The following is a 17,897-nucleotide window of genomic DNA, read 5'->3' as shown; positions in this document are numbered from 1 at the left end:
GGGCAAATAAAAGCAGGACTACGGACTAATAAAATAAGGACAAATGAACTGAAATAGGGCTTTAAACGATTAATCGCGAATAATCGAATCCAAAATAAAAGTTTGTGTTTACATAATATATGTGTGTGTATTGTGTATAATTATTTTATATATATAAATACACACACATGCATGTATATATTTGCATTTATATACTGCATATATATTTTTATATGATTTATATTATATATAAATAGAACTATTTTATATATAAACAACACATTTTTCTTAAATATATCCATGCATGTGTGTGTATTTATATATACTAAATAATTATACACAGTACACACACATATTATGTAAACACAAACTTTTATTTTGGATTCGATTAATCGCGATTAAGCGTTTACAGCCAAATATGGACAAATAAATAAATATTAACAGTTAATTAAAGAAAAAATAACAATTAATAAATATATGCCAAGTAAAAATGATAAATACAGCATTTTACCGTATTAAAAACTAGCCCTCAGTCTAAATGTTGAAATATATGTCACCATATTAAAAATGCAACAACAAAAAAAGGTTTAATTTCTTTGTATTATTAAAGAATAAAATGCTAACTTTCTATGAAATAAAATCAATAATAATTCGGGGTTAAGAAAGCATCAATTCAGAATATCAAGAATATTTCTGCTGTAAGAGATCTGTGTTTTCTACAGATGGCTGATATATTATTGATATTAATATTGGATATTATTTTTAATATTGGAAAAGCTTGCCGACATTGCTTTGTTTCTGCTCGATACTTGAGTAACATTGGGTCTCTTTCACAAATGATTGCGTGGATTATTTCATATTTGTACACAAAAAACTTCTCTGCCTAAATCACAACACGTTCGTACGCACATGCAATTGTTCTTAAAGCAACACCAAAGATTATTTTGTACAGTAAAATAATGTTTCCAGAGTCGTTTCAGTGGTTCATTAACCCGTCACAGTGTGAACGGCACTTCTGCATTCGCTTTGCGGTCCTCAATCGGCTATAACCGCACTATGCAAGTTTGCCAGATCGGGTAGCGGATCTGTAGTTCATAAAAAACTACAAATTTGACTTGCTTTACGGCAAGCGTTACAAATGCCGATGGCTATTACATGCTAAACTGTTATTTTTCATCCTTGTGTAACAAAAACAAAACAAAAAACAAGAGAGCATACATGACGTATCAGTGGCCGATTTCCTATTTAGAGCTCGTATAGATACAGGAACAAACTCTTACTAAACTTGGCCTTTCTACACATCGGTAACCTATACGGCCAGAAGGCAGAAGGATAAAATATGTGTAAAGTGGGTGTTCTGAGTCATTTAAGATTTGTTGTGCCTTTCGCAACGTAAATGTCGAGAGTCGAGACACTATCCGATAAATTGGGGGTAGGATACCAATTATTTTACTTGCTAAATGAGTTATCTGAGTATTTGAAGGTTGAGCAGCGAGCTCATTGGCTACTGATACAGCAGGAACCAATCAGCTGTGCCCTATAGAAAATTATGTGATTGCAAGCAGATTGAGCTAAGGGCTAGAGATGCGCGGTTAACCTTATTATTAGTATGCTTTTCTTTTTTTTTTGTGTATGTATATTTACTAGGGCCGGGACTCGATTAAAAAAATTAATCTAATTAATTAGAGGCTTTGTAATTAATTAATCGAAATTAATCGCATTTTAATCGCATATAAATATTTGACCTGAGAACAGTGAGAAGTAATTTTTTTCACATGGATTTTTAGTATACCATTGAATAATGACTGAATACATAAGCTTAAGCAACAAAATATTGTTTATTTTTGTTCAACCAAGTCCAGCAGACCAGTGCTATTTTTGCCATTAAGTGTAACGTTAGCAATAGCCGTTCCGAATTCCTTGTTGCATAGCTTGCACACAACCATGCTCTTATCGACGCTTCCATCCGTTCGTTTTTTATAACAAAATGTCCCATCCACGGGGCCAACCAAAGCGGTCTCGTCAGCTTCTGTGTTCATTTTCACTGTGGTTTGTTGTTGTCTGAAGTTATCAAGTTATGAACATAGACGGTTATGAACGCTATTGGTGCTCCAGTGTAATCGGTCCGCCTAAACTCATCCAGTGAGAAACGTTCCGCGGTGCAAAAATAAGTGCGATTAAAATGCGTAAAAAAAAATGTACGCGTTATTTTTTGTGTAATTAATTCATCTTAATAACGCGTTAAAGTCCCGGCTCTAATATTTACATAATTTGATGTATGCAAATCCAGGATATTCATGTTTTCTGTTGTGTATCATTGTTTGTTCATTGTAAATGATACAACCTTGCTTAACTTCCCTTAACTTGTAGTTATGTTTGCAATAAAAAGAAAAAAAGAAAAAAGAACAAACTAGAGATTGGCGGTTGAACCAATCAAATGAAAAATATATGTAGGCCTATACATTGTTAAATATTGTTATCTGACTATACCTACATCATGTAGGTATAGTCAGTACATCCAAAAAAAGAAAATAGGGGAATGATATTACATGCATTACATAAAATTGGTCAAAAACGTTGGTGCGGATGGATGGCGGACGGATCATGAGTTTTGTGATGCGATTGCGGATGAAATATTAGCCCATCTGTGCATCTCTACTAAGGACCAATCAGCCTGCGCCATCTAGAGTTTCATGACAGAACTTTGCATTTCCCAGAAATCGCTTACTGCACCTTTATCGTCTCGTTGAACTGTCCGTTAGCCGAGTCACGGCTCAGAACCCGGTGATTAACCTGGACTGAGGCCTGAATAGAGGCAGACACACACACAACAATAGAAAGTGCCGTGATGATCATCAGCAGGATTACGGCTCACACAGGCCACGAGAGCCGGCGAGAGCGGATACTATAAACAGTATCATTTCAATGCACAAACTGTAAAAAACTACCGTGATGTCATTCTAACTGTAAAAGACTGAGTAAATGCAACCTGTCAAGTGGACATTTCATTAAAACACTGTTAAATGTGCAGTTTTTGGAACTGTTATCTTATCATTTACAGTGAAAAACTAAAAAAAAAAAAAAAAAACATACATTAACATTATTGTTATTCCAAAAACATTATTATTATTCCACTGAAATAACTAGTTATTTGTCCCAAATGACACACTTATACACTATACAGGTCAAACTCGAAACATTTGAATATTATTATTACTTATGAAAACCTTTTCACAATATTCTAATTTTGAATTTGGGGTTTTCATAAGCCATAATCATCAAAATTATAATCAATAAAGGCTTGAAATATCTCACTTTGCATGTAATGAGTCTATATAATATATTAGTTTCACCTTTTAAGTTGAATTACTGAAATAAATGAACTTTTGCACCATATTCAAATTTTTCTAAAATAAACATATTAGTTATGTACATTAGGCTTTTATGTTCCATCTTATGTTGTTAAATGAATGTTTAATGCAGTATTTTAGAGTTGTGTTTCTTACCATAACGGTGCTTGTGGAAAAGATAGCCTACTTTTCATCATGTTTCTTTCTTTTTATGTCTTTGTTTTTAATGTGTTTGTCAATATTAGATAAAGGTAATAAATAGATTTTAATAATGAAGTATATTAACATTATTTCATTTAAGGGAATATACAATTTTTACTGTAAATATAAGTTCTAGCTAATGTGATTTTTACAGTAACGTTTTTTTTTTCTTGTTGTAAATTTCAGATTTTTTACAGTAAATTTCTGATCTGCGGCAGATTTTAGCTAATCAATATACTTTTGAATCTTGAGTCTTGAATCTCTGCAAAAGTCAGAGATACTAATTACGGTAGATCCTTTCGTATCTAAATCTTCTGAGCTGCTCTCCATATCATTTTACAGCTCTATACTCTTACTGTATTGTCAACTACTGTGTCTATTTTTATATTACTTCTTCCCTAAAGCATCTAAGGAGAATCACCTGAGCCAAAAGTGACTAAATAAATAAAATAAATCAAACATAATTGAGAACTCCTTCAAGTCATTAACTCCTTTAATGTCCTCTTCCGACAGCTTCTCTCACTAACCAACTCCTGAAAACAAAACCTCCAGATCTTCATATGAGATCAGCTCCTGTAGTTTCTCTAAATACGTCAGCGTCTCAAATCCCTGAGCTTCCCCAGCCCTCGTCAAACCCGCTCATGATGTAACAGGGATCACGGCAAACGGGGACAGCCCGAGACGAGGACACGGGGCCGCGCTCAAACACGTACAGTCCAGGGCTATTATACGTCACTAAAACTAAAACCAAAAAAAAAAAAATGAAAAAATAATAATAATTCGTCATTTGAAATGAAGTAAACGTTAACTGAAATAAAATATTTAAAAAATTATACTTATTTTATCGCAAGCCTGTCATTTTCATTCAGTTTAACTTGATAAAACACTACAATTTTAATAAAAATTCATTATAAAAGCGAAATAGACATTTAAAAGCCACCAAAAAATGAAAATTCATAAAAAAACGAAAAAAAAACTAATAATTCGTCATTTGAAATGAAGTAAACGTTAACTGAAATAAAATATTTAAAAAATTATACTTATTTTATCTCAAGCCTGTCATTTTCATTCAGTTTAACTTGATAAAACACAAAAAATTTAATAAAAGTTCATTATAAAAGCGAAATAGACATTTAAAAGCCACCAAAAAATGAAAATTCATTAAAAAAAAGAAAAAAAAGAATAATTCGTCATTTGAAATGAAGTAAACGTTAACTGAAATAAAATATTTAAAAAATTATACTTATTTTATCGCAAGCCTGTCATTTTCATTCAGTTTAACTTGATAAAACACTAAAATTTTAATAAAAATTCATTATAAAAGCGAAATAGACATTTAAAAGCCACCAAAAAATGAAAATTAAAAAAAAACGAAAAAAAAACTAATAATTCGTCATTTGAAATGAAGTAAACGTTAACTGAAATAAAATATTAAAAAAATTATACTTATTTTATCTCAAGCCTGTCATTTTCATTCAGTTTAACTTGATAAAACACAAAAATTTTAATAAAAGTTCATTATAAAAGCGAAATAGACATTTAAAAGCCACCAAAAAATGAAAATTCATTAAAAAAAGAAAAAAAAAGAATAATTCGTCATTTGAAATGAAGTAAACGTTAACTGAAATAAAATATTTAAAAAATTATACTTATTTTATCTCAAGCCTGTCATTTTCATTCAGTTTAACTTGATAAAACAACTAAAATTTAAATGAAAATTCATTATAAAAGCTAAATAGACATATTTAAAAACTTCAAGTTTACTTCAAGTTAAACTAAATGAAAATAATAAAACGTTTATTTCATGTAATACTGAAATAAAAATTCATAATCAAACTAAAAAGACATTTTAAAAACAAAAAACACTACTAAAACGAAAATGAAAAACGGGAAACAAACTACTTAAAAATATTAATAAAAACTATAATATCTTTTTCAATTATACTAAAACAACACTGATCTAGAGCTTAAAAGGTCAAGTTTTCTGTAATTTTGTCGAACTTATAGTTAAATAAAGATTAAACTGTAACTATTATGGGTAACACTTTATTTTAAGGTGACGTAGTTACACGTTACTACATGTACTTACTATAGAAATAACAGTAAATTATGCATAATTACAAGTAACTAACCCAGAGCCAAACCCTAACCCTATATTAAGTACATGTAGTTCATTAATATTAATCAGAACTTAACTGAGTAAGTAACTACGTCACCTTAAAAAAGTTAATTTATTTCAGTAATTCAACTTAAAAAGTGAAACTAATATATTATATAGACTCATTACATGCAAAGTGAGATATTTCAAGCCTTTATTTGTTATAATTTTGATGATTTTGGCTTACAGATTATAAAAACTTTTCACAATATTCTAATTTTGAATTTGGGGTTTTCATAATCTGTAAGCCATAATCATCAAAATTATAACAAATAAAGGCTTGAAATATCTCACTTTGCATGTAATGAGTCTATATAATATATTAGTTTCACCTTTTTAAGTTGAATGACTGAAATAAATGAACTTTTGCATGATATTCTTCTGTACTTCACCTGTACATGTTACAATCAAATGTAAAATATAAACCAAAAAAAATTATATATATAATGTACATTACACGCATCATCACAAACAGAGCTTGAGATGTAAAAGAGCAGATACCTGTAGATCTGAATCTAGCGGTGTTTCCATGTTCATAGTGGAACGTGTTCAGAGTTCAGTCTGTGTGCTTTACTATGAGCCCAGAGACCACAACAACGAGCTCACGGCCAGCAGCCAATCACAGCGCGCCAAACAAACTCACCTAGGCGATGGACTCATCCATCTCTCTAAACACGGGGGGAGATTATCATTACAGTGAAAAAACACAGATATCATGACAGAAACATGAGTTTGTCAGCAGTCTCATATGCAGCACATCTCTAGAATTAAAGTGTAATTATTTTTTTTTATAAATAATCAAACATGTATGTTGTATCTGGTTGCAGGTGTGTGAGTGTGTGTGTGTGTGTGTTGTTTTCCTCCTGGTAAACTGCGGTGAGTAATTGGATTCAGGGATCAGGGGGCATCGGCTCAGAACTCGGATGTTGTAGTACTGATCAAATTTATTAGATTTTTTTTACTTTTAATATAATGCCTAATGACTTTTGCTTACATTTTTTTTTTCTTCTATTTGATGTTGTTCCTGCTGCTTTTATGATTTTTTCTATGTAAAGTGTCTTTGAGTACTCAGAAAAGCGCTTTCAAATAAAACGTATTATTATTATTATTACTACTGTACTTAGCCGTTTGGCCCACCTCAAAAAGTCAAAGACACTACAAGTTACAAATATACCCTGAAACAAAGTGCAATAAAAATAAATAGGTGCTATAAAGCCAGAATAAAAATTGTGCACAGATTTTGTAATTTGATCATATTTGATTAAAACGGTTTTAAACAATTGTTTTAAATAAAGTTGACATGTATTTTTGCAAACTCTCAGTATCTATGTGCATACAATAGCCTCTATGCATACAATATCTATGTGCATACAAAATGCCTGAATATTTTTTGTTGTTGCATTAGATGCAACATATCAAAACAAATGTAATTTATTGCATCGAAAGATGCACAAAACGTTTGGCATTTTTGACAGATGTTTTTGTTTGTTGAAAATGAAGACAAAATGTCACACACACACACACACACACACACAAACACACACACACACACACACACACAAAAACCTTTCATTACTTACAATAACCAGAGCTGAAATTAAAAATTAAACTTGTTTTATTTCAGCTCATTTATTTTTAACTTCAGTAACTTGATGCACTAAAATAACCCTAAAACTGAAATAAGAATGAATGACAACTATATAGATATGACAAAAACAACAAAATTACTAAGTAATTAGTCATTTAAAAAAAATATGAAAATGAAAACGGAAAATATAAAAATAAAAACTAATAAAAAATATTAATAATAATAATAGTATCTCAATGATTCTAAAATAGTGGAACGTCCATTGTTAAGATAATTGTGCTTTTCTGATAAAAGACACATGGGCTGTGTCCGAAATCACATACATTGTTCACGAAAAACAGAATGTGACAAAAGAAGTACAGTATGTCTGAATTCACATTAATCATAAAAGAATAGGCAAAAAGTACTGACAATCCCCAGCGAGACTCTGAAGTGTGCATACGACGGACACTTTACCATCCTATGAGCCACGTGAGAGGATTAATGAATAATGAATAATAAATGATAAATGACTGACAGCATGCCGGATGTAGTACGTCCGGATTACAATCATACTACACTATTTATACTATATAGAACATACTTTTTTAGCGACCGTGAAGTTACTTATTCAAAATAAGAAAGCACTTTCAGAAGCACTGACGCAATGATTTCCAGACATTTTAAGCACCACTAGATGGCGCTGTTGGGCCTTAAATACTCAGATGGGGCGACAAAGGGAATGAAACACCAATAACTGATGTGTTTGAGTACAGTATGCATGAATAAAATTGACCAAATAAAGTTGCTCCATAACAATAACATGCTCTAAATAGTATTGAGTGGATCTCCGTCCTGAACAACTGCACACTTTGGGTAGAACGCATTGCACAAACTCTACACAGGATTGTGTGTGAGGATTATTTTAGTCTCGTCGCCTCATTTTACAAATATAATCTCCCTCAAGAAGAGAAACACTGACCCAAGGCCCCAGTCCTGCTCATGAAGCCCAGCTGAGCCGTGTCAGCACACAATGGCCGGCCCTCGGGCCTCTTTTGTGGGACGGCGTGCACCAGCACACAATGATGACGCCACTTTTGTTCCGCACTGTCAAATAATGGTGTCACCCACTCACAAACGTCATGCTGATTTCTGCCGGAACGCCGGGAATAAACAGGCTGGAGACGGAAAGCTCACACGACTGCTTCTGCTCGTTCCTGTGTAGTTGTGCTTTAGATTTAGCCAACGGTACATACAAAATACAACAAACTATGCATGACAAAGAGAAATCAACATTTGAGTAGTATTTTCTCTGGCTGGTTACTTGGGTGTTGCTATGCATTTGCTAGGATGCTAGAATGCTCTGGGTGGTTGCCAGAGTGTTGCTATGCAGTTGTCAGGATGCTCTGGGTGGTTGCCAGGGTGTTGCAATGCAATGCATTTGCTAGGATGCTCTTGTGCTTGCCGGGGTGTTGCTATGCATTTGCTAGGATGCTCTTTTGGTTGCCAGGGTGTTGCTATGCATTTACTAGGATGCTCTTTTGGTTGCCAGGGTGTTTGCTATGCATTGGCTAGGATGCTATTGTGCTTGCCAGGGTGTTGCTATGCATTTGCTAGGATGCTCTTTTGGTTGCCAGGGTGTTGCTACGCATTTGCTAGGATGCTCTTGTGCTTGCCAGGGTGTTGCTATGCATTTGCTAGGATGGTTTTTTGGTTGCCAGGGTGTTGCTATGCATTTGCTAGGATGCTCTGGTGGTTGCTAGGCATTTTCTAGGATGCTCTGTGTGGTTGCCAGGGCGTTGCTATATAGTTTCTAGGGTGCTCTGGATGGTTGCTAGGGTGTTGCTATGGATTTATAGGATGATTTGTGTGGTTGCCAAGGTGTTGTAATGCAGTTGGTAGGATGTTCTGGGTGGTTGCCTGGGTGTTTCTATGCAGTTGCCATGCATTTTCTGGGATGCCAAAATGTTGCTATACAGTTGTCAGGATTCTCTTTTCAGGTTTTCAGGGTGTTGCTATGCAGTTGCAAGGATGTTCTGTGCGTTTGATAGTATTTTGCAATGCATTTGCTAAGATGCTCTATGTGGTTGTCAGGGTGTTGCTATGAATTTGCTAGGATGCTCTGGTGGTTGTCGGTTTTTGTTTTGCATTTGCTAGGATACTCTTGTGGTTGCCAGGGTGTTGCTATGTATTTGCTAGGATGCTCTGGTGGTTGCCAGGGTGTTGCTATGCCTTTATATGATGATTTGTGTGGTTGCCAAGGTGTTGTAATGCAGTTGGTAGGATGTTCTGGGTGGTTGCCTGGGTGTTTCTATGCAGTTGTATGGTATTCTTAGTGGTTACCAGGGTGTTGCTATGCAGTTGCTAAGGTGTTCTGGGTGGATTCACCCTGCCTGTGCAAAAAGTCCAAATTGATTTTTAAAGCTGCCGTCGGCAAGATTTTTTTGATCATATTCACTGAAACCGAAGCTATGCTCCGACAGAACAACATAAATCAGACAGTTTTAGAAATAAAAACGCGCTTCTACCTCCACCTGGAGCCTGTTATTTGTTATTTGCAAAAATCCACCGCTCCCGATTCTTCTGGTCCAGTCAGCACAGGGGTGTGTGAGATATGACTGTCAATCACAGTTCGTGCACACGCCACAGATCCCCCCTCGCGCACGTTACAATATCACACGCACACGCCTGAAGTTCGCAGGTGTGTTAGATTGTGCGAAGCGTGATGGCGGAGAGAAAATCTACTAACAAGCTTCCAAAACAACCAAGGAAAAGAAAACATAGTAAGTACTCCATGGTGTTGATGCTGAAGAGATGGGCGCGCGTTCACAGAAAATCGGGTGCACACACACTGACGAGCACACACTCGATGGGAGGGCGCTCGGTGGTAGTGGGGGAGGGGCATGAGAGTTGTAAACATTCAAAACTTTGGCTAAGTCCACTCAATCTGCCAGATCTGCCGACTGCAGCTTTAACAGTGTCATTTATGGGATGAATTCTTGGCTGAAAACTTGTTTACACCAGGTTAAGAAATACACTCAGGCCTAAATGTTGTCCTTGAAGAGGATACAAATGTAACTATATTAATCCAACTACTTGCTGACTAAAGCACTCCAGTCAGATAGGAACATCTTAAAAATATCTGAAAGGTTGTGTGATATTCACAGTGTGAGTTTAACTTCCAGACAGGCACATAATCGCAGCGCTGAGGAGAAACCCAACACCACGGCTCAGCAACAATAAACAGAGCACATATTGTGGTTTGGCAAAAGTATCAATCATAAACACGTCAGCATAACTACGAAATCTCAGAGGGAAACCAGAACGCTTCCAGATTTAAATTCATAGATAATGTGTGAATCAAATGTATGGAATTTTCTTCAATAAGGAATGAAATCGAAACTGACACTATTTTTGTCATGCATGTCATTGGTCTTATTATGAACAATTCATCAGTGCATTATTATTATTTTTTTAAGTACATTTTTGACCTCGTAAACTTTAATCAAAATGCAAGCCGTACTTTTCACAACACAATCAACAGCCGACAGATAAATGCCAAGTCTCACTCTGTGTTTTGTCATCTCACTGTCACTCACAATACGATGGCAAAGTCACTAGCGTGTGCATTTCATGCCGACTTTAAGATGTTGACTTTATGTCAACATGACACGGATTTCCCCGTACGCTGAGTTACCTTTGGTGTTCCCGGGTCAAAAATGACCGGCCTTTTAAAAATTCTGCGATATTATCACCAAATATTAGATTCAATCTTTTTTATGAATGTATGTGTGTGTGTGAGTTTGTGAGTGTGTATGAATGTGTGTGAGTGAGTGTGTGTGTGTGTGTGTGTGTGTGTGTGTGTGTGTGTGTGTGTGTGTGTGTGTGTGTAAAAGTGTGTATGAGTATGTGAGAGAGAGTGTGTGTGTGTGTGTGTGTGTATGTGAGATTGTGTGTATGTGAGTGTGAGAGAGAGAGAGAGTGAGTGTGTGTGTGTGAGAGAGAAATATGTGTGTGTGTGTGTGTGTGTGTGTCTGTGTGATTGTGTGTGTGTGTATACGTGTGTGTGTGTGTATATGTGTGTGTGCGTGTGTGTGCGTGAGTGAGTGAGTGAGTGTGTGTGTGTGTGTGTGTGCGTGCGTGTGTGCGTGCGTGAGTGAGTGAGTGAGAGAGTGAGTGTGTGTGTGTGAGTGAGTGAGTGAGTGCGTGTGTGTGAGTGCGTGCGTGCGTGTGTGTGTGCGTGAGTGAGTGAGTGAGTGTGTGTGTGTTAGTGAGTGAGTGAGTGAGTGAGTGAGTGTGTGTGTGTGTGTTAGTGAGTGAGTGAGTGAGTGAGTGTGTTCGCACATGTCCGAGGCCTTCATATTTGCAAGCACACACATACACATGTGAACATGATGAACACACTCCTGAACACTAAATACATTTTTCTCTTATTTTTGATCTCACTCATTCACTTTCAATAGATGGTGATGTTTGAGTCCTACGATCAGTCAGTTTCAAACACAAATACAAAACCTGTTCTAATTGAAAACAAGTTGACAAAAAGATTGAATCCAACATTTGGTGATAATATACTGTAGCATAAAGTGAGATTTATAAACAATGTTTTGAACGGGAACACCAAGTTTGGTGGGAAAAATCCCCAAAAAGTACAAAAATTATCCCACAATTTTTGGGAAGTGTTAAACCCTGTGTTGTAGTCGGTCAAAATGACTCAAACACAACATAAGTGTTACTTCTGTAATGTGACGTATTTCCAGTTAAAATAGGATATTAAAAAGGAAAACTTGGGGAAATTATTGTATGATTTCTGAATTTGAAACCACACACTCCTCCTGCCATATATTGGTATATATCCTGCAGTGTCTGTATGACCGGTGGATGGAGCAAATGAAGCATCAAACCGGGTCAGTGTGGATGTTACGGGACTTTAACAGGGAATCCTACCGTTTTATTCCCAGAGAGAGCGTCTTGTGTGCGCTTTTAACCAGACAAATGGCCTCCAGTCTGTAACCGCTGAGAAGAACTGAGTTCACGCTGACTATCTGATCCCCGATCTGGACCCGACCCAGCGCCGCTCCACTGCCGGCCTCCACCTAAACACACACACACACACACACACAAGCTTAAAGGGGTGGTTGAGTATGATTTCACTTTTCTAACTGTAGTTAGTGTGTAATGTTGTGTTTGATCATAAACAACATCTGCAAAGTTACAACGCTCAAAGTGCAAAGCAAAGGAAGATATTTGCTTTTAAAGAAAAGCACTACAACAAACGGCTGGTAGAGACTACACTACATTCCTCATGGGTTAGTGACATCACCAACCTTAAAATGTACATAAGCCCCGCCCCCTGAATACGATTTATAGATTATCACTAGTCCATGTTGAGGAAAGGAAGAGTTGTTGTAGTCGAGCACATTTGTGAGTCAGCTCAAACTTTAGCATCCATCTTTTCACATGCAATAGAAAGTCACTCTGTGTGCATCTCACAACAGTTCCTATACCAGCGATTTATAGATTAGCATGACAGAATATGCTAATTGAAAATAGTTAACTCCACATCAGCAACATAAATTCATCAACTAACCATTCAGAGACGTCCTGTTGCTTCTACATGTTGTCACTTCTTCTTGAGTCTCTCCATCTTTGTCTGACTCCGTTTTAACATTAAAGGGATACTCCACTTTTTTTGGAAATAAGCTCATTTTACAACTCCCCCAGAGTTAAACAGTTGAGTTTTACCGTTTTCGAATCCATTCAGCCGAACTCCGGTTCTGACGGTACCACTTTTAGCATAGCTTAGCATAGATCATTGATTCTGATGGGACCATTAGCATTTCTTTCCAAATGACCAACGAGTTTCAATATTTTTCCTATTTAAAACTTGACTCTTCTGTAGTTAAACCGTGTACTAAGATCGACGGAAAATGAAAAGTTGCGATTTTCCAAGCCTATATGGCTAGGAACTACTCTCATTCCGGCGTAAGAATCAAGGAACTGTGCGGCCGTACCATAGGTGCAGCAGCGTAATGATATGACGAAGCACTTGCCGTCAACAAACCAACGTGACAACCTGCTTGCACAGGGAGCGTGCCTTGTAGCATGGAGACATTAAGTGAGAGACGATTTAGATAACATCTAAACAGACCCGAACACCATACAAGGGTTATACGCTACCTCACCAGAACTCTACAACAAAACTACTAACGTTATACTGTACAAGACGAATGATCGAGGAAACCTATAGCACTCACTGATTGCATTTCACAGGAAGATAACAACGGCAGTGCTTTTACAAAAAGTAAAATTGTTATTCAGTACTTCCAGTGATGCGCGGGTTGATCCAAAATTAGCGGGTGCCTGTGGTTACCCGCGGTTACGAGTCATCCAAAAATATTTTTAATGATATTCGTGTCGCGGTCGGTCTGGTCGTTTGAAATAAAGATGCAAATTAAACCTTTGTAATTTATATAGTACTAGACTCAATGTTCTATGAAATACATAGGTGTACACTTTATTGGCTGAATAACTGCGCGAGGATGACGCACGAGCTCAGTCAGAGATGACAGTGGGAAATCCTTATTTACCTAAATGTTGAGCGCGTTATTAACTTTTGAATAAAAGCTGACGCGGGACAAAATGCCCGATTTCCCAACGCGTTGAACTGAGCAATGCCATTGTGCCATTTTAATAGGCTACTTTTAAACGCATAGCTCAGTAATGTCAGTTTTATGTATTTGCTGAGAGGGGGCGGGAGATTTTTGTTGGGAAAGTCGGGGGAGAGACGCACTTCGATTAGACTGGATAAACACATGCAGCATCTTAATTGTTAAGAAAATGAAACGAAATAAATGAATAAATCAAGCCTTTATTAAAAAACACTAGGCGATATCATACAGCATTCAGAAAAATGCGCACCCCTCCGTCTATGGCCCATGACGCGATGAGCATTACTATAGCTACTTTTAAAAAAACGCGGGTCAGGTACAATATTTTCTTTATTTATTTTGCGGTCCGAGTTGCGGGCGGGTTAGTTGAAAACGTCGGTCGGGTGCGGGTTGTTTATACATTGACCCGCGCATCGCTGGTACTTACACCCATGGGTGATGATGATGATGCACTTGGACCTGTCTGTACATTGAAGATTGTTGGGATGGCTGTATCCTTTAGACGCTTACTGTCCGTGTTTTCTTTATAGTCATCTGGTCCAAAATGCTTTCAGCAAACACGCCATTTTTTGATAGATTCTATCGGCGTTTTTAGATCAATGTTCAGAGCAGTCAACCATTGATTTTTTAGTTTCTTTTTGTTCGTTGGTATTCGGTGTAACATTACGGTAGAATATACCTTCGCCTTACTATCACAGCCCTTTACTACGCACAGAACCATGGCTAATCGCACAGGAAACCTAATTTGCCACCTAAAAACTACACAAACTTAGTCCCGGTCATGTTGGAAGTTACCGAGCTGGGGACTATTTTCAGGTGCTTCGTCATATCATTACGCTACTGCACTCATGGTACGGCCGCACAGTTCCTTGATTCTTACGCCGGGATGAGAGTAGTTCCTAGCCATATAGGCTTGGAAAATCGCAACTTTTCATTTTCCATCGATCTTAGTACACGGTTTAACTACAGAAGAGTCAAGTTTTAAATAGGAAAAATATTGAAACTCGTTGGTCATTTGGAAAGAAATGCTAATGGTCCCATCAGAATCAATGATCTATGCTAAGCTATGCTAAAAGTGGTACCGTCAGAACCGGAGTTCGGCTGAATGGATTCGAAAACGGTACAACTGAACTGTTTAACTCTGGGGGAGTTGTAAAATGAGCCTATTTCCCAAAAAAGTGGAGTATCCCTTTAAAGACAGAACAGTTTCTGTCATTTTAGTGTGTCTGTGTGAGGTAATCGCAGCTGCTAACACACACAAGCTCTTGAAGCTCCGCCCCCTGTGCCGGGAGCAGCAGCTCATTTGCATTTAAAGGGACAGACAAAAAACGGTGTGTTTTTGCAAATCCTCAAAAAGTGACAATTTTAACATGATATATAAAAATATCTGTGGGATATTTTGAGCTAAACCTTCACACACACTCTGGGGACATCAGAGACTTATTTTACATCTTGTGAAAATGGCATTTTACCACCCCTTTAAAGTAGGTGTACAATGTTTCGAGGTCAGTCACATTCCAATATCACATTATCCACATAATCTAGATAAGGCTGTCAAATTTTAATAAAGGTGTTGAATCCCTGTCTAAGGTTATATGTTATTTTTTTCTAAAGGGACACAGTTATTAATTTCTAAATACCATTTAATTATAGATAGAAGGGAATCAGACTTCCATGTGACAGCAATACACTTTCTGGCCACTGCCAGGGCTATTTCCAAAAATTTTATTTGAAATTTGTGAAGTGGTTTATCAATTTTCATAAATTCGGGGTTAACACATACCTGTCATCCTTTGGCGGACGTTACATTATATGATGCGCTTTTACTCTTGCAAATGCTTTTAAACCATTCACGCAAAGACAAATTGAGCGCCAAAATCGAGTTCTCTTTCGGCTTGAAGTTGACCGAACTAACCCGCAATTCTGCAAAAATGTCCGTTTTGTCGAGTATCCTAAGTAAGAGCAGACTGAGCACTCTTAAATGAGTTAAATAAAGTCTTAAATGAACATAAAGAAGAGTTGTGAGGGAATGATGCGCGTGTGAGATCCGCGTCTCTGTCAGCGGCGGCTGCTCTTAAAGACACAGTAGCCAAAAAAAGCTTTCTGTCAGTAAAGTTAATCAAAGAACACACCGAACAGAAAAACACTCACTGCTCTTGACAAAATAACATTTGTAACTTTAATAGTGATTCATCTATGTATAATTTAACATTTATGCAGTGCAAACTGTTTGATAACTCTATTAAATTTCTGTATATTTCCTACCTTTTAGACAAATATTTAAAATATACTGTCTTTGTTGTTTCTACATTAATTTGGAGATTAAATGTGAAATTATGACATTATAAAATATATAAAAAACTTATGGTTTTATATCGTGAGTAACCCCCTCCTCCCGCCCGTTCAAGACTCCCGTATTTTAGTACCCAAATGTTGACAGGTATGGGTTAACAGGTAATGAAATTTGAGTAATCTTAGCCAAGACATCACAAAAGTCAATCCAGAAATCTCTCACTTTTACACACAACCAAGCACATCGGAAACATGCATCAGGTAGATCTGTCACGAAAAAATTGAAGACCGGAAGTACGTCTTTTAGTAGGGATACGGCTCTTCCGGTTAGCTTTTTACAATGGCGGAGTCCGATAGATACCGCTGGACGAAATCTCTCCGCAACCTGAAGTCACATATGATAATGTGGTTCGGATGGTAAATGAAAACTCTCAAGTGGAAACGTCGAAACTGATGAAAGGGTAACACTACAACAACAGCTGCGGGTGTAGCCTGCCATTGTTGTTATAGCTCTAGCCATTCGCCAGTAAGGTAAATGTTTCTATGGTAACAGCGAGTTGGACCAATCAGCAGACGTTGCTGCTACGCTTAGGATTGTGGGTAGTGTAGTTTTTTTTCATAAGATCGCTGAAAAAAACATGTTTTTCTTAAAACAAGGTTGATTTCATACGAACTTATAGCTTCTACATGAGCAAAAACCTTCGATTCACAACCTCATAGCTCGTGGTCAGCATCTATTGGCCAGCATCACACACATGACCAGCGTCGGCCAATAGTGAGCCTCCGTTCTGACGTACAACCCAGAAGCGCTGCACTGCTACACTACGTGAACTCACTCAGAGGAACACACAGAAGAACATCAAGAGTTAAATAAGTCCTTATTTTTGTTGTTTTTTGCACAAAAAGTATTCTGGTCGCTTGATAAACTTAAGGTTGAGCCGCTGTCGTCACTCGGACTATTTTAAACATTGTCTTTACTAACTTTCTGGGCCGGCAAGTTTCAATCACAACAGAAGCCTCTGGAGGAGTGAGACAGCTCAGATTTAATCAGTAATATCTTCATTTGTGTCCCGAAGATGAAGGAAAGTCTGACGGGAACAACATGAGGGAGAGAAACTACTGACAGAGTTTATATTCTTGGATGAACTAACTCTTTAACACACACATCCGCATCCAGCATCACACACATCTGCTTTACCGCAGACAACACTTCACTGATAACAGAAGCAGGAATAATAAAAGCCCCAGCTCTTTTCCTGCTCATCTTTGACACGTCTACGGTTATTTATGGAATATCTGTTTGCAACTCCCATGTTGGGAAGGATGTGGTTTGTGTTTCTGCTGATTGGAGATCTGTGGAAGTTCTGCTTAGTAATGATAATTGTGACAGGAAAAATGTAGTCATTTATTACAAAAAAAAAAAATTCTGGGTTCCATTTTAGTGGTTTAATTTAATGTAATAAAAATAATAAACAATAATTTAATGCAAATCATATATATTTTACCAAATAATTCACAGTGTTAATACTTTAATAATTAATAAATAAATTATTTTTTAATTATATTTCAATATTTTATTATTATGTTTAATTAAACCATTAAAACGGAATCCATAAAATTTAAAACAGAAAATACAGATTTTTGGGAAATACATAAAACAGATTTCACGGCCCTATTTT

At 36.6% G+C, this 17,897-nt stretch overlaps 1 protein-coding gene across 4 annotated transcripts in view; it reads right to left on the bottom strand.

The window, feature by feature from the left end:
- The window catches only part of shroom2b (shroom family member 2b), a 42,036-nt gene that overhangs the window by 18,278 nt on the left and 5,861 nt on the right, over window positions 1-17,897 (bottom strand). For 2 of the 4 annotated variants that reach the window (XM_079597774.1, XM_079597775.1), the window contains exon 2: window positions 12,203-12,351. In XM_079597774.1, the coding sequence (XP_079453900.1) occupies window positions 12,203-12,351 (149 nt within the window). Of the gene's footprint in view, window positions 1-6,189; window positions 6,273-12,202; window positions 12,352-17,897 lie in introns of those variants that run through there. The other 2 variants (XM_079597776.1, XM_079597778.1) reach the window with 2 other exon arrangements.

The sequence above is a fragment of the Phoxinus phoxinus genome (genome assembly GCF_949152265.1).
Source record: "Phoxinus phoxinus genome assembly, chromosome: 22".
NCBI lineage: Eukaryota > Metazoa > Chordata > Actinopteri > Cypriniformes > Leuciscidae > Phoxinus > Phoxinus phoxinus.
This window is presented reverse-complemented; position numbering and strand designations above follow the sequence as displayed.